The 23,968-nt window shown below is 45.7% G+C and overlaps 2 protein-coding genes across 4 annotated transcripts; both read right to left on the bottom strand.

Moving 5' to 3' along the window:
• Positions 1–508: 508 nt before the first annotated feature.
• On the bottom strand, positions 509–5,537 carry LOC112242350 (zinc finger protein 709). Its single transcript, XM_042316720.1, has 3 exons — positions 5,275–5,537; positions 4,164–4,743; positions 509–3,977 (listed from the first exon to the last, which is right to left on the bottom strand). Exons 2-3 carry the CDS (start codon positions 4,683–4,685, stop codon positions 1,872–1,874), a joined length of 2,628 nt encoding a protein of 875 aa, XP_042172654.1. The 5' UTR covers positions 4,686–4,743; positions 5,275–5,537; the 3' UTR covers positions 509–1,871.
• A 10,201-nt stretch (positions 5,538–15,738) lies between these two features.
• Positions 15,739–22,584, bottom strand: LOC112240720 (zinc finger protein 665). 3 transcript variants are annotated; one of them, XM_042316718.1, is made up of 3 exons: positions 22,502–22,584; positions 19,069–19,648; positions 15,739–18,267 (listed from the first exon to the last, which is right to left on the bottom strand). In XM_042316718.1, exons 2-3 carry the CDS (start codon positions 19,588–19,590, stop codon positions 16,261–16,263), a joined length of 2,529 nt encoding a protein of 842 aa, XP_042172652.1. In that variant the 5' UTR covers positions 19,591–19,648; positions 22,502–22,584; the 3' UTR covers positions 15,739–16,260. The 3 variants fall into 3 exon arrangements, with proteins under 3 accessions (XP_042172652.1, XP_042172651.1, XP_042172653.1); XM_042316717.1 differs by having other exon boundaries at positions 22,441–22,577; XM_042316719.1 differs by lacking the exon at positions 22,502–22,584 and adding an exon at positions 20,616–20,730.
• Between the last annotated feature and the right edge of the window lie 1,384 nt (positions 22,585–23,968).

The following is a 23,968-nucleotide window of genomic DNA, read 5'->3' as shown; positions in this document are numbered from 1 at the left end:
ACCTCTACTACTACCCATACTACCTCTACTACTACTACCCATACTACCTCTTCTATTACTACCCATACTACCTCTTCTACTACCTCTACTACTACTACCCATACTACCTCTACTACTACCCATACTACCTCTTCTTCTACTACCCATACTACCTCTTCTATTACTACCCATACTACCTCTACTACTACTACCCATACTACCTCTTCTACTACTACCCATACTACCTCTACTACTACTACCCATACTACCTCTTCTACTACTACCCATACTACCTCTACTACTACAACCCATACTACCTCTTCTACTACTACCCATACTACCTCTACTACTACTACTACCCATACTACCTCTTCTTCTACTACCCATACTACCTCTACTACTACCCATACTACCTCTTCTTCTACTACCCATACTACCACTACCCATACTACCTCTACTACTACTACCCATACTACCTCTACTACTACTACCCATACTACCTCTTCTACTACTTGTTATTGACTGGACTCTTGTTGTTATGTACTGTATTGTGGAGGGAACTAGCACATTCACATATCCCTGCATCTTTTATACCTGCTGTGAACTGTGTATGTGACCAATACAATTTGATTTAACTGTCAACCCGTTAATACAAAAAAACTCCTAGGCAAGATTGTGATCAGAGTATAATAATTTATGTTTGAAACAGACAAAGTGCAATACCTTTCCCAGTAATATTTATACAGGAAACACTGCTATGGAATTCTATGGAGTCATTTAGAATGTTTGAAGATGAGCCTTTCAGAACCTGGAATCAGAACCTGGAATCAGAACCTGGAACTGATCCAATACTTTGTCCAGTGGTCCAGTGACAGGAGGTCAGTTGTAATCAAGTTCTACTTCATGGGCGGGTATCCCGATTCTCCACAAGTGTGACAAATTTGAACTCTTTGGGAGAATCTTCAATTGCCTTTGATTCCTCGCGTCCTCTCTCCTCGCCTCCTTCTCAAAACCCATTGGATAAGAAAGTCAGAGCGGATGGGGAACCTCTGACCTTCTCATCCAATGGGTTTTTGAGAAGCCGACGTGAGGAAATTGAGATGCTCCTTATTCTGGAATGGATTTGACCAATGGTGGAAGCTCTCTTCAGCCTGATGCTTGTAACAATCCCCTGCGTTTAGATCCATGTCGGAACGGTGAGGGCCAAACGGGATGTGATAGGTGGGGGTGGGTGGGGGGGGGGTTGGTTGGAGTTGGACGGGGGTTCTAAGTCCAGGGTTCTGTTCCAATACCTTTACAGAGATGCACAGTAGAGCTGCGGGCGATATGGTCACATATCTCCATATCGTCATAAATTGCCTAAACTGATGTGGATAACGACATACAGAACAATACGTTTATAACATCAACGAGCACCACGGTAATTAATCAATTATCCTTTTAAAAATACTGCTACTAGTTGGATGGTTCTGGCCATGAATTGTACCATGAACAATCAGCCATATTAACAAACCTGTTTCATTTGAAACGTTCTGGTATATTTATCGTAATGAATAACAGAGCAAAACGCAATAAGTGATTGGTATGTTCGCTGTAGATCATTCTGGGTTTAATGTCCCAGCTCTAGTACATATAGCCTGTAGTCTTGTGGTAGCACAGCTGGATGCTCTATGTATGCCTCAGCCTCCCCAATGGAGACCAGGGTTCAATCCCTGCATCTACTCTTCACTGTCTTCCCTCCTCATCTGTCTCCCCCTCTACTTCTAACCTGTCTCCATTAAAAACAACTACAACATCAAAATACCCCCCTTTAAAAAAAAACACAAGCTTCACATCTTGTTTCCTTGAAGTAGTAAACACACCTGTAATGGATTGGACAGGTGTAAACCAGGTTACAATGGAGTGTGATGTGGGTAGGGGTAAGGGACATGCTGATTGGGTGGTGGGTAGGGATTAGGGAGTCTTGGGACAGAGACAGGCTGAGTTTGCCTGTGTGTCTCCTGATGTTTCTTCAGACTGCTCAACTGGGCGAAGGCTTTATCACACAAGCGGCACTGGAACGGTTTCTCTCCTGTGTGGGTCCGCCGGTGGTTTTTCAAGACATTCCCATCACGAAACCTCCTCCCGCAGTCAGGGCATTGGTACGGTTTCTCTCCAGTGTGGATTCGCAGGTGAAGAGTGCAGTGGCTCTTACTTGTGAAGCTCTTGTCGCAGTAAGTACAGCAGTAAGGTTTCTCACCCGCATGAATCCGGAGATGAAGTTTTAAACTCCCTGTCAGGGAGAAACTCTTCCCACACTGAGGGCAAAGGTAAGGCCTCTCTCCAGTGTGCTTCCTCTGGTGGACTAGTAAATTACGTTTAGTGGAGAAGGTCTTGTCGCACTGTGGGCAGTGGACACGGCTGTTGTGGGTCTTCTGCATGTGATCCTTCAGAAGAGCCTTGGTAGAGAACTTCTCCCCACAGTGGGGGCATGGAAGAGGGCCTTGGTGCATACGGACTGGACCCAGTGTCTCCCCCTTGTGGTTCTTCAGGTGGTGCTGCTTTAGCGAGATTGTATGACGAAACTTCATCCCGCACACTGAGCAGTGATAGGGTTTCTCTCCCGTGTGAGTTCTCATGTGTCTCTGTAAGAGTCCAGATTGAGTAAAATCCTTACCGCAACGAGGGCAGACGTACGGTTTCTCCCCGGTATGGATTCTCAGGTGTATTTTAAGATTGTCGGCATATCTGAATCCCCTTCCACATTCAGAGCACACATGTGGGTTCTTCAGAGGATCATTAGGCGGGTGTCGTGTCTTAATGTGTGATTCCAGTCTTTCTGCAGTTATGAAACTCTTCTTACATTGACCACAGCGGTGAGGGTGGTCTGTGTGAACAATTTCCTGGTGATGTACAAGGCTTATTTTTACACGGAAATTCTTCCCACAATCCGAGCAGTGGTAAGGTTTCTCACCTGTGTGGGTTCTGATGTGTTTCTGTAAGTTTCCAGAATCATTGTAGTTCTTCCCACAATGATGGCAGACGTACGGTTTCTCCCCAGTGTGAGTTCTCAGGTGTCTCTTAAGACTGCCAGCCTCACTGAATCCCTTTCCGCATGTAGAGCACACGTGTGGTTTCTCTCCAGTCAAGTTATCTCTGTATCTCTTCAGGTACTGTAGGTGTAGTTTTAGACTTCTTGCTGTGGTAAAATTCTTCCCACAGTGATCACAGATATGAGAGCCATCTCCTGAGAGGGGTTCCTTACGTTGCTTAGCGTTAGGCGTGCTGCGAAGCATCTCTCTTGTGTGTTTTCTCTGTTGTAGTCTCTGTTCACGTGAGGTAGCAAAGCTCATCCCACAGTCGTCAGAGGAGAAATGGTAAGGTTTCTCTCCTGTATGGACGCTCTTCTGAGGGACAACGACCTCCTCTCCTGGGTGAGCTCTTTTGATGTGTTTCTTCAAGCCTCCAGATTCAATAAAGTCCTTCCCACAACGAGGGCAGTGGAAAGGTTTCTCTCCCGTGTGAGTTCTGATGTGTCTCTTTAAGGTTCCAGATTCAGTGAAACCCTTCCCACACTGATAACAAACGTACGGTTTCTCCCCAGTGTGAGTTCTCCAATGTATCTTAAGACTGTAGGCCTGAGAGAATCCCTTACCGCATTCAGAGCACACGTGTGGTTTCTCTGCAGTGACGGTGTCACTGAATCTCTTCAGGTTCTGTAGGTGTAGTTGTAGACTTCTTGCTGTGGTAAAATTCTTCCCACAGTGATCACAGATATGGGAGCCAGGCCTGTCTCCTGAGAGGGTTTTGTGTTGTTCAGCATTAGACCAGCTGTGGGGTTTCTCTCCTGTCTGTGTTGTCTTGTGTATTATATGGCTACTCTGCCCCGGTGTCTTCCTGCAGTCGACCAGCCGCACGGACACCCTCTTCTGACTCTGCAGTAAGATACTACTGGGAAAGGCATGACCTGGAGACTCTGGGCGAGGGGAGGAGGGTGGTGGAGGCTTGTCCTGGAAATCCTTTAAAAAAAGAGACAGACTTAATCAGGGTAATACTCTCAAAAGTATTTTCTTGATTCCTTTGACTCCTTTTCAAAAAACATTGGAGGAGAAATTCCAAGAGGATGAACCTTGAATCTTCTCCTCCAACGCATTTATAGAAGGAGGTCAAGGAATAATCTTATGACTGGAAAAATAAATACTCACCTCTCTTACTCTCTGCTCTGGAGTGTGCCTCTCTGGATCTGACTCTGCCTCCAGCCCATCGCTAGCCAACCAATCCTTGTCCTCCACGTCCCAGTCTTTGTCGCAGTCTGCAGCGTCATCATCGGATCGGCTGGAACTCAAGTGTTCCGCCTTCAGTCCATTGCTAGGCAACCAATCGCTGTCCTCCTTGTCGCATTCTTCGTCATAGTCGATAGCATCATCATCATCGGACTTGCTGGGACTAATTTGTGCCCCACTAGCATCCTCCAGCATCCTTCTGATGTCCTCTTTCAGATGGAGTAACCAAGACATTCCCTGCTCCTCTGATTTCATTGAATCCGTATTGTCCCACATTTCCTCCATGACTTTACGCCTTAATAAGCGATGATTCATCCCTTTAATTTCAGATCCATCTTTGCCATGACGTTCACACAGGTACCGTAAATTGTCCACGGTTAACGTGAATAAACTCTGTTCAATGTCATCAATCAATGTTTCCTTCTCTGAACTGAGTGGATTCATATTGTTCTGCTCGTGTGGCAACAACGACAATGCAGTCAATGGCAGGACTTTAGAGAACCTGTAAAAAAAGATGTATACATCAAAACACTCATCTGTAACTTCATGTCCTCATTAGCTGATATTTAACACACTCATCTGTAACTTCATGTCCTCATTAGCTGATATTTAAAACACGTCACCAGGCGTTGTGAGATCTGGCAGCCGTCTACAAAGAAGCCTGGGACGTGACCGTCGCTTTGTTAGCCGTTTAGCAAGTTAGCTGGCTACTTAGCTTAGCTAGCTATTCTGTTCACGTTGTGTAGGGGACCCAAATCAGTTCAATCGATTTACAGATCCTGGAAATACACATTCACAGCTTGAACGTGTAGCAAAGTTTGGGAAATAAACCTCATCTTACAGTATACATAAACACTACAACAGATCTAGCTAGATAGCGGTGTACAAAGCAGCTACACGTTAGCGTAGCTAGATCAGCATGTGCAAACTTAGCTAGCTACCCATGTGGACCTAGCCATCTAGCAGCTATATCGCTGACTATGCCTATCTACAAAGCGAATATAAATGGTCTATATATGCATTTATAATATACCTGGCTGCTTTTAATAACTCTGTTCATATAGTCTGTGATTTTCCTTCTGATGTTTACATTTTGACCACAATTCTACTGGCAGCAGTCCGATGACGTCGCATTCTGCTTCTTCTTCTTTGGTATCTAACGCCGGTTGGCATCCAATATGTTGCATTACCGACCCCAACTGGACTTGAATATACATCCATGATACTTTGTGATACAAAACGGGAAAAGGGGGAAATTAAAAAAAGTATAAAATAAAATATATTTTTTAAACCCTTCCGACTAACCCAACACTCATTCATAACCGCAGGGCTCTCCAGAGGATGGTGCGGTCTGCACAACGCATCACCGGGGGCAAACTACCTGCCCTCCAGGACACCTACAGCACCCGTTGTCACAGGAAAGCCCAAAATATCATCAAGGACATCAACAACCCGAGCCACTGCCTGTTCACCCCGCTTTCAGCCAATCAGCATCCAGGACCCAAAATACCCGGTTTGTAATTTAAAATAACTTTATATTCTCGTAGGCTTTTTCATTCAAGTTTAATTCATCCCGGGTTATATCACACAAAGATGGTTCAGTAGAGGTCTTTCAAGCAGTGCAGTTTCACTCACTCAATCAACCAGTGTTGTTTCTATTGGAGAGAAAAGGATCAACCAGTGTTGTTTCTATTGGAGAGAAAAGGATCAACCAGTGTTGTTTCTATTGGAGAGAAAAGGATCAACCAGTGTTGTTTCTATTGGAGAGAAAAGGATCAACCAGTGTTGTTTCTATTGGAGAGAAAAGGATCAACCAGTGTTGTTTCTATTGGAGAGAAAAGGATCAACCAGTGTTGTTTCTATTGGAGAGAAAATGTCTTTCTGTTCTGAAATTGTATTTAATAATGAACAAAGGGCACTCACGTCGGTCATTCAAGGTGGGTGCATAGGCCTATACACTAAATGTTAGATATCAATTACATGGCTAACTATCAGTGATATTAGGCTGTATTTAGAGTTAGCAATTCAGCTAACCACTTATTCAGGTGGTGGATTAGCCCCAAATGAATTAGTCTATGTGATATAAGTGCTAAAAAAAATATGTAGGAAAATTAATCTCTATTGAAGAACAAAAACAAAACAAAATAATAATAGCAGCAATTGCTCAATTGTCAAAACAAACACGAATGTTAATCACAGGTTGTTTGCACATAAACATTTCTGGAATCATGCATTGGTGCTTGGACATGATGTTAGAATACACCGTTTATTTGTTGCATCACAACATTCTAGTAGGCCGATTCTAGAACACTTCCAAATGACTCCATAAGATGAGGAGGCTACTAATTTGTTCTATTGCTTGACCCCCCCCCAGCAATTGTAAATGTTAGTATGGAGTCCTCCCTGTAACTATGCTTTTAGAATAGAACATGTGAATTTCAGGATCTTTAGACCATGCTCTCACACTAGTCCCCAGTGTGGAAATACTACAACAACTACAACAAAATGCTAGTGTAACGGATGTGAAACGGCTAGCTTAGTTAGCGGCGGTGCGCGCTAAATAGCGTTTCAATCGGTGACGTCACTTGCTCTGAGACCTTGAATTAGTTGTTCCCGCGGCTTTTGTGGAGCGATGGGTAACGATGCCTCGTGGGTGACTGTTGTTGATGTGTGCAGAGGGTCCCTGGTTCGTGCCCAGGTATGGGCGAGGGAACGGTCTAAAGTTATACTGTTACACTATATTAAGTGAATGTTTTTATAACGTTTAAAAATATATCTGGGTGTTTAAGAAGGGAAAGTAATCCAATTGTAATCAGATTACGTTACTCATTTAGAGTAATCCAGAGGATTACGTTAACAATTACTTCATTTTTCATGTAACTGTAATCAGTAACAGGTTACATTTTTCAAGTAATCCGCCCAACCCCAATCCTAATCTTACTTCATTTGCACTCACTGTATGTAGACTTTTCTATTGTGTTATTGACTGTACGTTTTGTTTATTCCATGTGTAACTCTGTGTTGTTGTTTGTGTCACACTGCTTTGCTTTATCTTGGCCAGGTCGCAGTTGTAAATGAGATCTTGTTATCAACTGGGCCTACCTGGTTAAATAAAGGTGAAATAAATAAAAAAATCCTGTCCATAGGCATTATCAAAATGTGCAGAAGTAACCTAAATAGGTAAAAATACCAGAGATTCTCATGTGGCCCATTGTATTAGGCCATTGGTATTTATATTGAATGTTATATTTCGGCATCTCTGAGCAAATATTGGTGATCAATATTCATTTCCGGGCATTGTTGTAAACTATAGTCTAATCATATTTAAGTTAATTTCCTTGGAAAGATAACAGGCAGTTTAATCTATTTCATTGATACCACACATACAGGTGCACTTGGTTGACGACATGGGCTCATGCTGCATTCAAGACAACTGGGAACTCAGGAATCTCCGACCTCCGACTTCAGTGCGTTCAAGACAACTGGGAAAAATCACTTTGAATGGTCATCCAACTTGGAATTCCAAATCGGAAACTTGGGCCTCCTCTTAGAGCTCAGACTTTCCGACCTGAAGATCACTGACGTCATGATGTTACCTTTTTCCCCCCGCCAGAGTTCCCATGTCACGTTCAAAACAACTGGGAAAATACGAGCTCAAATCATGATGTCAGTGATCTTCAGGTCGGAATGTCGGGGTTGCAAAACGCACATAACGCATACAAATCATTTGGGTACTGTTAAATCAATGAAGGTAGCTAGAAGTGGACTTCTGATGATTTCCTGTGTTTCTTCCGCCCAGAAGGTAAAGGTGCTCCGCGTCATGCGCTCGGGACAAGACCTGTGACTTACCTTGCTCTCCGGGGCAGGGTGCCTTTGAAAGGAGTGGTTACTGGGGTGGCGTTAAGTGTTGAGGTGAAGCAACTGAAATGGAAGATTCCCTGTGTCTGTGACGCCCATCGTTTGGCGTGATGCAGACCCGGTGGCGTTTGGCGTGACGCAGACCCGGTGGCGTTTGGTGTGACGCAGACCCGGTGGCGTTTGGCGTGACGCAGACCCTGTGGCGTTTGGCGTGACGCAGACCCGGTGGCGAGCATGGAGAAACTGAGAAGACACCGTCATGCGTTAACCCAGGTCTCTCTTACTCATGCCTTAAACTAAAGACTCATGAATATACCGTGTCATAATTACAGCCAGTGTGATATCAATATTTATAAACTGGGTGGTTCGAGCCCTGAATACTGATTGGCTGACAGCCGTGGTATATCAAACCATAAACCACAGGTATGACAAAACATGTATTTTTACTGCTCTAAGTACGTTGGTAACCAGTTTATAATAGCAATAAGGCACCTCGGGGGTTTGTGGTATATGGCCAATATAACCTCCGCTAAGGACTGTATCCAGGCACTCCGCTTTTGCATCAAGTCTTAGTTCGTGGTATATTAGCAATATACCACCCCCCCTCCCCCTCGTGCCTTACTGCTTAAATATATACTAAGCTGTAGATAGGGTGTTGCAATGTAGTCTACATCTTAGATTTACAATTGACAGGACTAATGGTTGCTAGGGAGTTGTCTAGATAATCATAAAAAAACTGTACAGTTAAACAGAAAACAGCCTCAGTCTGGGTTTGGAGTTACGGTGTTTTTTTCTCTCACAATCATATTTTTTTTAAACATTTTTATTTCTCACAAAAATGTGTTAAATTATAAATCGCTGGTGGTGTTTATAAATGTTATTAACCCCCCCTAAAAAAAAAAAAATGAACTAGCATTTCTTTAGTGGTGTTAATGAATCGTGGCCCCTCTGCAGTTCCACAGCTTTGTAGTTGGACACAACCACGTATCTGAATAAAGCAGAATGTTTTAAATTACAAACACCACAACATACAATTTGACCCACATTTGTCATTTAGAATGAACTGGTCAAGGCAAAGATGGCGGATAAATGTAAGATGAACGACTCAAGCCGTTTAACCATTGTCTATTTAAGTGGGTGGCTCTCCAATAGACACCAAATGTGAGTCTGGACTACTTAGTTCATTGACTTCCATTGAAACGGAAACATTTGGGAGTGGGATGTCTCAATTCAATCTCTGGTGAAGGAGGTAAGTCTGCATGAAAGTATTTCAAAACCCCAGAAATCAGGACACACCAGACCCAATACTTTGAGGAAGTCAGTTGTTAGAGTTCTATTCAGTCTCCCATCTGTTTCCTCTTTTATTACCTCATCAGGTTCCAAATCCCTCCCGAGATCTGGCCAACATAGAAGGGGGATGGGCCAGGGGGACGTAGTAGGTAAGGGTTTGAGATGTCCTGAGTGCCAAATGGCACCTTTGTCCCTATAGAGTGCACTAATGTTGACCAGAGCCCTGGTTTGAGCCCTATGGTTAAAAGTCTTGCACAACTTGTAGGGCATTAGGCTCTGGTCATAATTAGTGCCCTCTACCGTACAGAGTGTAGGGCATTGTCACGCCCTGGTCAAAGTATTTTGTGTTTATCTTTATGTATTTGGTCAGGCCAGGGTGTTGTCTCTGATTGGGAACCATATTTAGGCAGCCATATTCTTTGAGTTTGTCGTGGGTGATTGTCCTTAGTGTCTTACTTGTACTCTCTGTTAGTTTGCACTAGATAGGCTGTTTTCGGTTTTCATTACGTTTATTGTTTTGTAGTGTTTAGTGTTTAGTCGTGTTTACGTTTTGTTTAATAAATATGGATCGCAATCGACACGCTGCAGTTTGGTCCGACTCTCCTTCATCACCACTAGAAAACCGTTACAGAATCACCCACCACCAACGGACCAAGCAGCGTGTTAACAGGCAGGAACCACAGGAGAGGCAACAGAGGCAGCAGCAGCAGGAGCAGCAGCAGCTGCAGTGGGAGAGGCTGCACCACCTGGAGAAATGGACATGGGAGGAAGAACTGGACGGTAAAGGACCCTGGGCTCAGCCTGGAGAATATCGCCGCCCCAAGGAAGAACTGGAGGCGGCGAAAGCTGAGAGGCGCAGATATGAGGAGGCAGCACGGCGTAGCGGATGGAAGCCTGAGAATCAGCCCCAAAATTTATTGGGGGGCTCAGGGAGAGTGTGGCAGAGTCAGGAGTCAGACCTGAGCCAACTCTCCCTGTTTATCGTGAGGAGCCAAGGAGGAGACCAGAACCAGAGACTGTGAAGGAGTTAATGGGGAAATTGGAGGAGAGAGAAATGAGGGAGTTGCTGTGTTGGTGCTTTTTGCATGGAATTCGCCCGACGGAACGTGTTGGGGATTTGATGGCACCTGGGTTAGCGCTCCATACTCGTCCTGAGGTGCGTGTTAGTCGGCTGGTGAAGTTGGTGCCAGCCTCACGCACCAGGCCTCCTGTGCACATCCCTAGCCTTGCACATCCTGTGCCAACACTGCTCTCAAGATCTCCAGTACGCCTTCACGGTCTAGCCCATCCTGTGCCACCTCCACACTCCAGTCCTCCGGTAGCAGCTCCCCGCACCAGGCTTCCTGTGCGTGTCCTCGATCCAGTACCACCAGTTCCAGCACCATGCACCAGGCCTTCAGTGTGCCTCGCCTGTTCAGCGCAGCCAGCGCTTTTCTCCTCTCCTGCGCTGCTGGAGTCTCCCGCCTGTTTAGCGCAGCCAGAGCCTTTCTCCTCTACAGCGCTGCCGGATCCTCCCGCCTGTTCAGCGCAGCCAGAGCCTTCCTCCTCTACAGCGCTGCCGGAGCCTCCCGCCTGTTTAGCGCAGCCAGAGCCTTTCTCCTCTCCTACGCTGCCGGAGTCTCCCGCCTGTTCAGCGCAGCCAGAGCTGCCAGCCTGCATGGAGAAGCCAGAGCTGCCAGCCTGCATGGAGCAGCCAGAGCTGTCAGTCCGCATAGAGCAGCCAGAGCTGTCAGTCTGCATGGAGCAGCCAGAGCTGTCAGTCTGCATGGAGCAGCCAGAGCTGTCAGTCTGCATGGAGCAGCCAGAGCTGTCAGTCTGCATGGAGCAGCCAGAGCTGTCAGTCTGCATGGAGCAGCCAGAGCTGTCAGTCTGCATGGAGCAGCCAGAGATGTCAGTCTGCATGGAGCAGCCAGAGCTGTCAGTCTGCATGGAGCAGCCAGAGCTGCCAGTCTGCAAGGAGCAGCCAGAGCTGTCATTCTGCATGGAGCAGCCAGAGCTGTCATTCTGCATGGAGCAGCCAGAGCTGCCAGTCTGCATGAAGCAGCCAGTCTGCATGGAGCAGCCAGAGCTGTCAGTCTGCATGGAGCAGCCAGAGCTGCCAGTCTGCATGGAGCAGCCAGAGCTGCCAGTCTGCATGGAGCAGCCAGAGCTGCCAGTCTGCATGAAGCAGCCAGAGCTGTCAGTCTGCATGGAGCAGCCAGAGCTGCCAGTCTGCATGGAGCTGCCAGTCTGCAAGGAGCAGCCAGAGCTGTCAGTCTACATGAAGCAGCCAGTGCTGTCAGTCTGCAAGGAGCTGTCAGTCTGCAAGGAGCTGTCAGTCTGCAAGGAGCTGCCAGTCTGCAAGGAGATGTCAGTCTGCAAGGAGCTGTCAGTCTGCAAGGAGCCGCCAGTCTGCCCAGCGCCGCCAGTGCCGCCAGTCTGCCCAGCGCCGCCAGTCTGCCCAGCGCCGCCAGTGCTCCCAGTCTGCCCAGCGTCACCAGTCTGCCCAGCGTCGCCAGTCTGCCCAGCGTCAGTCTGCCCAGCATCGCCAGTCTGCCCAGCGTCGCCAGTCTGCCCAGCGTCGCCAGTCTGCCCAGCGTCGCCAGTCTGCCCAGCGCCGCCAGTCTGCCCAGCGCCGCCAGTCTGCCCAGCGCCGCCAGTCTGCCCAGCGTCGCCAGTCTGTCAGGATCAGTTAGATCCGCCAGTCAGCCAGGATTCGCCAGTCTGCCAGGATCCACCAGTCAGCCAGGATCCACCAGTCTTCCAGGATCCGCCAGAAGTGCCAGTCAGCCAGGATCCGCCAGAAGTGCCAGTCGGCCAGGATCTGCCAGTAGTGCCAGTCGGCCAGGATCTGCCAGTCGGCCAGGATCCGCCAGTCAGCCAGACTCTTCCAGATCTGCCAGTCAACCAGACTCTTCCAGATCTGCCAGTCAACCAGACTCTTCCAGATCTGCCAGTCAACCAGACTCTTCCAGATCTGCCAGTCAACCAGACTCTTCCAGATCTGCCAGTCAACCAGACTCTTCCAGATCTGCCAGTCAGCCAGGATCTTCCAGATCTGCCAGTCAGCCAGGATCTGCTGAAACCACCAGCCAGCCAGGAGCTGGTAGATCTATCTACCTGCCTGAGCTTCCTCTCACTCCTGAGCTTCCTCTCACTCCTGAGCTTCCTCTCACTCCTGAGCTTCCTCTCACTCCTGAGCTTCCTCTCACTCCCGAGCTTCCTCTCACTCCCGAGCTTCCCCTCAGTCCCGAGCTGCCTCAGTCCCGAGCTGTCCTTCAGTCCCGATCTGCTCCTCAGTCCAGTGGGGTTCTGGGTGAGGACTACTAGGCCATGGTCGGCGGCGAGGGTGGACTATCCAGGGACGAAGGGAGAGGGGACTAAGACATTAAATGAGTGGGGTCCACGTCCCGCGCCGGAGCCGCCACCATGGACAGACGCCCACCCGGACCCTCCCTATTGTTTTGAGGTGCGTTCGGGAGTCCGCACCTTAGGGGGGGGGGTTCTGTCATGCCCTGGTCAAAGTATTTTGTGTTTATCTTTATGTATTTGGTCAGGCCAGGGTGTGGCATGGGGTTTTTGTAATTGTGGTGTGTTTGTCTTGGGGTTTTGGTGGTGGTATTGGGATTGTAGCTTAGTGGGTTGTCTAGCAAAGTCTATGGCTGTCTGGAGTGGTTCTCAATCAGAGGCAGGTGTTTATCGTTGTCTCTGATTGGGAACCATATTTAGGCAGCCATATTCTTTGAGTTTGTCGTGGGTGATTGTCCTTAGTGTCTTACTTGTACTCTCTGTTAGTTTGCACTAGATAGGCTGTTTTCGGTTTTCATTACGTTTATTGTTTTGTAGTGTTTAGTGTTTAGTCGTGTTTAGTCGTGTTTACGTTTTGTTTAATAAATATGGAGGCTCTGGTCATAATTAGTGCCCTCTATCGTACAGAGTGTAGGGCATTAGGCTCTGGTCATAATTAGTGCCCTCTATCGTACAGAGTGTAGGGCATTAGGCTCTGGTCATAATTAGTGCCCTCTATCGTACAGAGTGTAGGGCATTAGGCTCTGGTCATAATTAGTGCCCTCTATCGTACAGAGTGTAGGGCATTAGGCTCTGGTCATAATTAGTGCCCTCTATCGTACAGAGTGTAGGGCATTAGGCTCTGGTCATAATTAGTGCCCTCTATCGTACAGTGTAGGGCATTAGGCTCTGGTCATAATTAGTGCCCTCTACCGTACAGAGTGTAGGGCATTAGGCTCTGGTCATAATTAGTGCCCTCTATCGTACAGAGTGTAGGGCATTAGGCTCTGGTCATAATTAGTGCCCTCTATCGTACAGAGTGTAGGGCATTAGGCTCTGGTCATAATTAGTGCCCTCTACCGTACAGTGTAGGGCATTAGGCTCTGGTCATAATTAGTGCCCTCTATCGTACAGAGTGTAGGGCATTAGGCTCTGGTCATAATTAGTGCCCTCTATCATACAGAGTGTAGGGCATTAGGCTCTGGTCATAATTAGTGCCCTCTATCGTACAGAGTGTAGGGCATTAGGCTCTGGTCATAATTAGTGCCCTCTATCGTACAGAGAGCGCCATTTTGGACAGAGTCAAAGGCAGTGTTCCAGTACTTCAGGAAATGCTTCCTCCCAATCTATTTGCATCAGTTAGTAACCAGATATATAGAGTGATTGCTCATGAAACACAGACAACAACAACAACAACGACGACTGGACGCAGACATCCATTCTAATTCTTTTCCACGTTGGTTCAATGTAATTGTCATTGAAATGACGTAGAAACAACGTTTATTCAACCGGTGTGTGTCCAAGTGGGGTTTTGGGGGTTGTAACAAAATGTCATCCATAGAATGGTCATTTGGAGGAAGGATTGTTTACCTATGTTTGAGATTCATCTCTAAAAGCATCATTGAGAAATAACTGATCAACGTTTATATTTTGGCCTTACCCAGGCCTAATTTAAAACTCCATGTTTCATCTGTAAGTGCTACAAAGCAACAACATTTTTTTTGGGGGGGATTTGCCAATTTATATATATATATATATATATATATATGTGTATGTGTGTGTGTGTGATGTGTGTATGTGATGTGTATGTATATATATATATATCATACATACACACATCACACACATCACATACACATCACACATCACACACACACATCACAGTTCAAAAGTTTGGGGTCACTTAGAAATGTCCTTGTTTTTGGCTGGCCTTCTAGGCAGAGTTGCAAAGAAAAAAAGCCATATATCAGACTGGCCAATACAAATAAAAGATTAAGATGGGCAAAAGAACACAGACACTGGACAGAGGAACTCTGCCTAGAAGGCCAGCATCCCAGAGTCGCCTCTTCACTGTTGACATTGAGACTGGTGTTTTGCGGGTACTGTTTAATGAAGCTGCCAGTTGAGGACTTGTGAGGCATCTGTTTCTCAAACTAGACACTCTAATGTACTTGTCCTCTTGCTCAGTTGTGCACCGGGTCCTCCCACTCCTTTCTATTCTGGTTAGGCCAGTTTGCGCTGTTCTGTGAATGGAGTAGTACAGTGTTGTACGAGATCTTCAGATTCTTGGTAATTTCTCGCATGGAATAGCCTTCATTTCTCAGAACAAGAATAGACAAGAATGAGTCTAAGAAGAAAGTTCTTTGTTTCTGGCCATTTTGAGCCTGTAATCAAACCCACAAATGCTGATGCCCCAGATACTCAACGAGTCTAAAGGAGGCCAGTTTTATTGCTTCTTTAATCAGATCAACCCTTTTCAGCTGTGCTAACATAATTGCAAAAGGGTTTTCTAATGATCAATTAGCCTTTTAAAATGATAAACTTTGATTATCTAACACAATGTGCCATTGGAACACAGGAGTGATGATTGCTGATAATGGGCCTGTGTACACCGAGGTAGATATTCCATTAAAAATCAGCCGTTTCCAGCTATAATAGTCATATCCAACATCAACAATGTCTACACTGTATTTCTGATCAATTTGATGTTATTTTAATGGACAAACATTGTGCTTTTAATTTTTTTTTTAAACAAGGACATTTCTAAGTGACCCCAAACTTTTGAAACGTAGTGTATATATATTTATATAGTTGTACATAATATACTCTATAAGCATATCAAAGTTCCAGAGTGGAAGCTCTCCTAGTTTTAAAGTTAAGCCCATTTGATGAAACATGGGCTCCCGAGTGGCTCAGTGGTCTAAGACACTGCATCTCAGTGCAAGAGGAGTCACTGCAGTACCTGGTTCAAATCCAGGCTGCATCACATCTGGCTGTGATTGGGGGAAGAAAAAAAAAAAGTAATATTAAACACCTGCTCTATCCATGACAGACTGACCAGGTGAAAGCTATGATCCATTGTTGATGTCACTTGTTAAAGCCACTTTAAAATCAGTGTAGCTGAAGGGGAAGAGACGGGTTAAAGAAGGATTTTTAAGCCTTGAGACATGTATGTATGTGTGCCATTCAGCTGGTAAATGGGCAAGAAGAAAAGATTGAAGAACGGAGTAGGTAATAGGAGTCAGGCTACACCTATTGTCAAGACCTGCAACGCTTCTGGGTGTGTCATGCTCAACAGCTTCCTGTGCATATCAAGAATGGTCCACCAACCAAAGGACATCCAGCCAACTGGACACAACCGTGGAAAGCATTGGAGTCAACATGGGCCAGCATCCCTGTGGAATGCTTTCCACACCTTGTAGAGTCCATGTCCCAACAAACTGAGGATGTTCTGAGGGAAAAATGGGGTGCAACTCAATATTAGGAAGAATATTATTCTATTCTATGGATTATATTTTGTGAATTTCCCCCAAATCTTGGTATTTTTCTGTCTGGGTATAGTAAGGAATCCCTCTATAAGGGATTGGACAGGTGATAAACCAGGTTACCATTGAGTCTGTGATGGGTAGGGATAAGGGACATGCTGATTGGGTGGTGGGTAGGGATTAGGGAGTCTTGGGACAGAGACAGGCTGTGTTAGCCTGTGTGTGTCCTGATGTTTCTTCAGACTGCTCCACTGGGCGAAGGCTTTATCACACACGTGGCACTGGAACGGTTTCTCTCCTGTGTGGGTCCGCCGGTGGTTTTTCAAGACATTCCCATCACGAAACCTCCTCCCGCAGTCAGGGCATTGGTACGGTTTCTCTCCAGTGTGGATTCGCAGGTGTAGAATGCAGTGGCTCTTACTTGTGAAGCTCTTGTCACAGTAAGTACAGCAGTAAGGTTTCTCACCCGCATGAATCCGGAGATGAAGTTTTAAACTCCCTGTCAGGGAGAAACTCTTCCCACACTGAGGGCAAAGGTAAGGCCTCTCTCCAGTGTGCTTCCTCTGGTGGACTTGTAAACTACCTTTAGTGGTGAAGGTCTTGTCGCACTGTGGGCAGTGGACACGGCTGTTGTGGGTCTTCTGCATGTGATCCTTCAGAAGAGCCTTGGTAGAGAACTTCTCCCCACAGTGGGGGCATGGAAGAGGGCCTTGGTGCATACGGACGGGACCCAGTGTCTCCCCCTTGTGGTTCTTCAGGTGGTGCTGCTTTAGCGAGATTGTATGGCAAAACTTCATCCCGCACACTGAGCAGTGGTAAGGTGTCTCTCCCGTGTGAGTTCTCATGTGTCTCTGTAAGAGTCCAGATTGAGTAAAATCCTTACCGCAACGAGGGCAGACGTACGGTTTCTCCCCGGTATGGATTCTCACGTGTCTTTTAAGACTACCGGCCTCACCGAAACCCCTTCCACATTCAGAGCACACGTGTGGCTTTTTCAGAGGATCATTTGGCGGATGCCGGGTTTGCATGTGCGATTCCAGTTTAGATTCACTCACGAAGCTCTTCATACAGTGACCACAGCGGTGAGGGTGTTCTGTGTGAACAACTTCCCGGTGATGTACAAGGCTTATTTTTTCACGAAAATTCCTACCACATTCCGAGCAGTGGTAAGGTTTCTCACCTGTGTGAGTCCTGATGTGTCTCTGCAAGTTTCCAGAATCATTGTAGTTCTTCCCACAATGATGGCAGACGTACGGTTTCTCCCCAGTGTGAGTTCTCAGGTGTCTCTTAAGACTGCCAGCCTCACTGAATCCCTTTCCGCATGTAGAGCACACGTGTGGTTTCTCTCCAGTCAAGTTATCTCTGTATCTCTTCAGGTACTGTAAGTGTCGTTTTAGACTGCGTGCTGTGATAAAACTCTTCCCACAATGATCACAGATATGGGAGCCATCTCCTGAGAGGGGTTCCTTACGTTGCTTAGCATTAGGCGTGCTGCAAAGCTTCTCTCTTGTGTGTTTTCTCTGGTGTACTCTGCGTTTGCGTGAGGTAACGAAGCTCATCCCACAGGCGTCAGAGGAGCAATGGTATGGTTTCTCTCCCGTAAGGACGCTCTTCACAACGACCTTCTCTCCTGGGTGAGTTTTTCTCGTGTGTCTCCTTAAGTTTCCAGAATCACTCCAAGCCTTCCCACAATGATGGCAAACATATGGTTTCTCCCCAGTGTGAGTTCTCAGGTGTCTCTTAAGACTGCCAGCCTCACTGAATCCCTTTCCGCATGTAGAGCACACGTGTGGTTTCTCTGCAGTGATGGTGTCACTGAATCTCTTCAGGTTCTGTAGGTGTAGTTGTAGACTTCTTGCTGTGGTAAAATTCTTCCCACAGTGATCACAGATGTGGGAGCCAGGCCTGTCTCCTGAGAGGGTTTTGTGTTGTTCAGCATTAGACCAGCTGTGGGGTTTCTCTCCCGTCTGTGTTGTCTTATGTATTATATGGCTACTCTGCCCCGGTGTCTTCCTGCAGTCGGCCAGCCGCACGGACACCCTCTTCAGACCCAGCAGTAATACGCTACTGGGAGAGGCACGACCTGGGGGCTTCAGGAGGGCGGAGGGTGACGTAGGAAGCTTGTTCTGGAAATCATAAAAGAATAGAGAGAGAACAAATCAGGGTGGGAAACATTCTCCTACGTGTCTTTCCCTTGACTCTGCTCATCCTTTATTAAAAAACATTGGAGGATAAAGTCCAAGAGGAGAAACCTGGAATCTTTTCCTCCAATACATTTATAGAAGGAGGAGGACAAGATGGCCGACAGACACAGTTGCCTCGTTTCTAGCTACTAGCCAACTTTGCAGTATTTTTGGGGGGTGTTATTTCTGACATACTGGGGGTGTTATTTCTGACATATTGGGGGTGTTATTTCTGACATATTCTGACATATTGGGGGTGTTATTTCTGACATATTCTGACATATGACATATTGGGGGTGTTATTTCTGACATATTGGGGGTGTTATTTCTGACATATTGGGGGTGTTATTTCTGACATATTGGGGTGTTATTTCTGACATATTGGGGGTGTTATTTCTGACATATTGGGGGTGTTATTTCTGACATATTGGGGGTGTTATTTCTGACATATTGGGGGTGTTGTTTCTGACATATTGGGGGTGTTATTTCTGACATATTGGAGGTGTTATTTCTGACATATTCTGACATATTGGGGGTGATGAAGGGAAAAGACTGCATCTGACATTGCACGTTCTGATATTTCTTAATTTCTTAATTATTTTTCATATATTATTACTGTTGGAGCTTAGGGAACACAAGTATTTCGCTGCACCTGCGATATCAAGACAAGGAATCAAGGATGAGATTTATTAAGGAAAGACTAAAACACACATTTTATGAAAAATAAATACTTGTGTCTCTTACTCTCTGCTCTGGAGTGTGCCTCTCTGGATCTGACTCTGCCTCCAGCCCATCGCTAGCCAACCAATCCTTGTCCTCCACATCCCAGTCTTTGTCGCAGTCTGCAGCGTCATCATCGGATCGGCTGGAACTCAAGTGTTCCGCCTTCAGTCCGTTGCTAGGCAACCAATCGCCGTCCTCCTTGTCGCATTCTTCATCATAGTCTACAGCATCATCATCATCATCATCATCAGACTGGCTGGGACTAATTGGTGCCCCACTAGCATCCTCCAGCATCCTTCTGATGTCCTCTTTCAGATGGAGTAACCAAGACATTCCCTGCTCCTCTGATTTCATTGACTCCGTATTGTCCCACATTTCCTCCATGACTTTACGCCTTAATAAGCGATGATTCATCCCTTTAATTTCAGATCCATCTTTGCCATGACGTTCACACAGGTACCGTAAATTGTCCACGGTTAACGTGAATAAACTCTGTTCAATGTCATCAATCAATGTTTCCTTCTCTGAACTGAGTGGATTCATATTGTTCTGCTCGTGTGGCAACAACGACAATGCAGTCAATGGCAGGACTTTAGAGAACCTGTAAAAAAAGATGTATACATCAAAACACTCATCTGTAACTTCATGTCCTCATTAGCTGATATTTAAAACACTCATCTGTAACTTCATGTCCTCATTAGCTGATATTTAAAACACTCATCTGTAATTTCATGTCCTCATTAGCTGATATTTAAAACACTCATCTGTAACTTCATGTCCTCATTAGCTGATATTTAAAACACTCATCTGTAACTTCATGTCCTCATTAGCTGATATTTAAAACACTCATCTGTAACTTCATGTCCTCATTAGCTGATATTTAAAGGAACAGTTCAGGATTTTGGCAATGAGTTTCTTTACTTCCCCAGAGGTAAATGGCCATGTTTAAGTCTCCGCCGTCCTGTATGAAATCAGTTAGAGACATAGTTTCGCGAGCCAATGCTAACTAGCGTTAGCGCAATGACGAAGTCTACAGAAACGGTTTCCTTAGACTTCCAGTCATTCTTATGATCCAAATCAACACAGGCTTTCATTGTTTTCAAATGTGTAGCCTATTTGACTGACAAACCTTAGCTTATTTAACCTTTATTTAACTAGGCAAGTCAGTTAAGAACAAATTCTTATGTACAATGACCGCCTAGGAACAGTTGAATCAACCGGTTTATCCTCATTAGCTGTGATAACCGTTGATAACAGGCAGCTTCATAGCAGGAGATTCTTCCATCATCCTTTCCTTGGCGATACTTTCTTCCTGCTCGACGACATGCTGACCAAACCAGACGCGAGAATCCTATTTCACCTTTATTTAACAAGGCGAGTCAGTTAAGAACAAATTCTTATTTACAACGACGGCCTAGGAACAGTGGGTTAACTGTCTTGTTCAGGGGCAGAACGACAGTTTTTGACCTTGTCAGCTCAGGGATTCGATCCGGCAGCCTTTCAGGTTACTGGCTCAACGCTCTAAACACCTGCCTCCCCTTCCTTATTGGTTTTTAGCATATACACACGTGGTTGATTGAAAGATGAACTGAGGTCCACACTCCGGGAGGTTGTAGTAAGGCTGTAAAGTTGATTGCCAACCGCCATATAAAGTCCAAAGAAGAAAAAGCCTTTAGGAAGGAGGAGGGGCCTTTAGGAAGGAGGAGAAAGGAATTCCGTTGACCGTTTTATCTGTGGATTAATTGTCAGAGTAGAGGACCTTGTGCATTTCAGGTAAAATAAACAACCCAATGTTTATATCCCAGGACAAATGAGCTAGAAACAGCAAGCTAACTAAATAGGACAAATTAGCTAGCAACTGCAAGCTAGCTAGCTAAAATGCCATAAATGATTAAAATGCTTTTCGACCTGTCCCCAAATTAATATAATTGGTTCAGAGTTTGTTTTCATATTTCAATCTGCGTGTCCTGATCGTGTCTGGTGTAGGGGTACCAAAATCAACATGCGCGCGTCCTGTTTGGTCAGAATAGGAGAGACACAGTTGTCTTATAAGCGTATGTGTCCAGTTGCTGGGGTAACGTTTGAATTTAGAAAACACTTAGATATTAAATTAAATATTTTGTTCCAAGAAGTAATCCAACAATGTAAACGTAGCCATCTTGTCTATTCCTCATCCCTCATTGATCAGAGTCAGGTCAGTGTACACGCTTGATTGGTGGACACCCACCTGGCTCGTTAACTAATCCACCAATCAAGCGTCACTTTGAATGACACCCACCTGGCTCGACCAATGAGAGCAGATCAGAGATAGAAAAGATGGCGGCGAATACATCATGGAGCACGACATGTATTTAATAACGGGAGCATCTTGTGAATTCAATCGTTCTCGCTGCAACTGGACACATACATTTAATAAGAGAATGGTGCCTCTCCTAATCAAGAACGAAGAAAGTATCGACCATAAAAAAAAAAAGGTTTGGTGGATAAATCTCCTGCTATGCAGCTGCCTGAGATCAACGGTTATCACAGCTGATGAGGATAACCCGTTTGATTCCATTAAATATCACTTTACCTAGCTTTCTGTATTGGTTGGACTCATTGGCTGCATCATTCTGGTGGTTGGCAACAGAACATAAGGTACCACAATATAGCCGGCTTCAGCAACAACAACAAAAAACGTTTTCTGTCAACAAAGGCTTATGCATGTATAATCTCTAGGAACTATTTCCCGAATGTAAAGTTAAACGTGACCCTCTCTATCGAATTAACGTCTGTATCCAACTTTTGTCAGAACAGCACCATGTTGAGTTAGACAGCGGGTTGTCATTAGACCACGCACGTCTACAGAGCAGAGATACGGTGCGGTTCGGACAAAGTTTGGATTCAGACGTTTATTTGATGGTGAGGGTCACATTTCAATTTACGTCTGGTAAATAAGAGTTCCTAGAGATTACACGTATGCTTTTGTGTAGCCGGCTATATTGTGGTAGGGCCAGCCACCAGAACTACTATATGCACAACTCAGGGAGTCCAACCAATACAGACCCCCGATGTTGTGTCCCAAAGCTACACTGTACCATGCATTTCGATGGAACCACTATATACACAAAAAATATATATTTTCTGGCAATTTAACCATTCATTTTTACCAGCATTGATCCGTGTAGACGCGAGGGGAAAAAGAGTGACGCTCGCAGCCCGTCTTTTCTCATTCTGCATTATATTCGTGCTTAAACACTTATCGTATGATTTTGGCCTTTACAGGTCTATATAAACCGTTCTGATATAGCTAACGTTTGAACAAATACGTTACAACAGTTAACTAGCTAGATAAGCTAGCGATCCATGCTACAAAGCGGTTATAATTTGGCTAGATGTGCATTTATGATCTACCTGGATGCTTTTAATCATATCGTCTGTGTGAAGTTTCCCTCCGACGTGTTCTCTTGTTTACCTTTTGACCAAAGATGGTTTAGATAAGTCTTGCTTTCAACCCAGTCTGTTTTGATGGCAGCAGTTTGATGCCGTCATTTCCGGTATCCTTGTTCTGAGTTTTTTTAACAGTGGGTTAACTGCCTTGTTCAGGAACGACAGATTTGTACCTTGTCAGCTCGGAGATTTGAACTTGCAACCTTCCGGTTACTAGTCCAACTCTCTAACCACTAGGCTACCCAATAGACTTTAATATATATTGCTGCCACCTACTGTACAGGGTAGTGAACGAAATAAAAATAATTTTGGGGAGGGTGGAGGAAACGACATCATACGCAATAGCAGGGGTACTCAACTCTAAGCCTACGAGGTCTGGAGCCTGTTGGTTTGCTGTTCTTCCTGATAATTAATTGCACACACCAAGTGTCCCAGGTCTAAATCAGTCCCTCATTAGAGGGGCACAATGAAAAAAAAACTATACAAAAATAGACCCATTAAAAAACCACATCCAGTCATAGTCCAGGGCGGAACATTCTTCAACAGGACTCTTAAGTCCCAAAGAGCGTTCAGCTGCACTTACAATGATGCCAATTGTCTCTGATTTATTTTCAGTTTGTGCTGTGTAGTTTATGACCGTTGCAATAAATTATACAGTCCACCTTTTTTATTTTTTATTTTACCCCCTTTTTCGTGGTATCCAATTGTTTAGTAGCTACTATCTTGTCTCATCGCTACAACTCCCGTACGGGCTCGGGTGAGACGAAGGTTGAGAGTCATGTGTCCTCCGATACACAACCCAACCAAGCCGCACTGCTTCTTAACACAGCGCCATCCAACCCGGAAGCCAGCCACACCAATGTGTCGGAGGAAACACTGTGCACCTGGCAACCTTGGTTAGCTCGCACTGCGCCCGGCCCGCCACAGGAGTCGCTGGTGCGCAATGAGACAAGGATATCCCAACCGGCCAAGCCCTCCGTAACCCGGACGACGCTAGGCCAGTTGTGCGTCGCCCCATGGACCTCCCGGTCGCGGCCAGTTACGACAGAGCCTGGGCGCGAACCCAGGGTCTCTGGTGGCACAGCTGGCGCTGCAGTACAGCACCCTTAACCACTGCGCCACCCGGGAGGCTCAGTCCATCTTTTTAACATGAAATATATCAGGGTCCCTTGGTGCAGAGAAACATTCACTGGTGTAGAGGCTCTACTACCATCGCGTCTTCAACGCCACTTGATCCTTTCCTTGTTCACCACGGTAACACACTCGTTCTCACTCTCTGTGTTCTCATCTTCACCCGACCCACCATTAGTTTCAAACAGAACATCTGTTTCCCCCGTCTTCCTTCAGAGGAAGCCTTCAAAATAAGACTGGAATGAGTTATGCATTCTACTCTGTGACGGAGCGAGTTATGCATTCTACTCTGTGACGGAGCGAGTTATGAATGTACTACCAGACAGTAGAAGCCTGCTCTCTATTGAATGACAGAACCATG

This window comes from Oncorhynchus tshawytscha, unplaced genomic scaffold (genome assembly GCF_018296145.1).
Source record: "Oncorhynchus tshawytscha isolate Ot180627B unplaced genomic scaffold, Otsh_v2.0 Un_scaffold_7692_pilon_pilon, whole genome shotgun sequence".
Classification (NCBI taxonomy): domain Eukaryota; kingdom Metazoa; phylum Chordata; class Actinopteri; order Salmoniformes; family Salmonidae; genus Oncorhynchus; species Oncorhynchus tshawytscha.
This window is presented reverse-complemented; position numbering and strand designations above follow the sequence as displayed.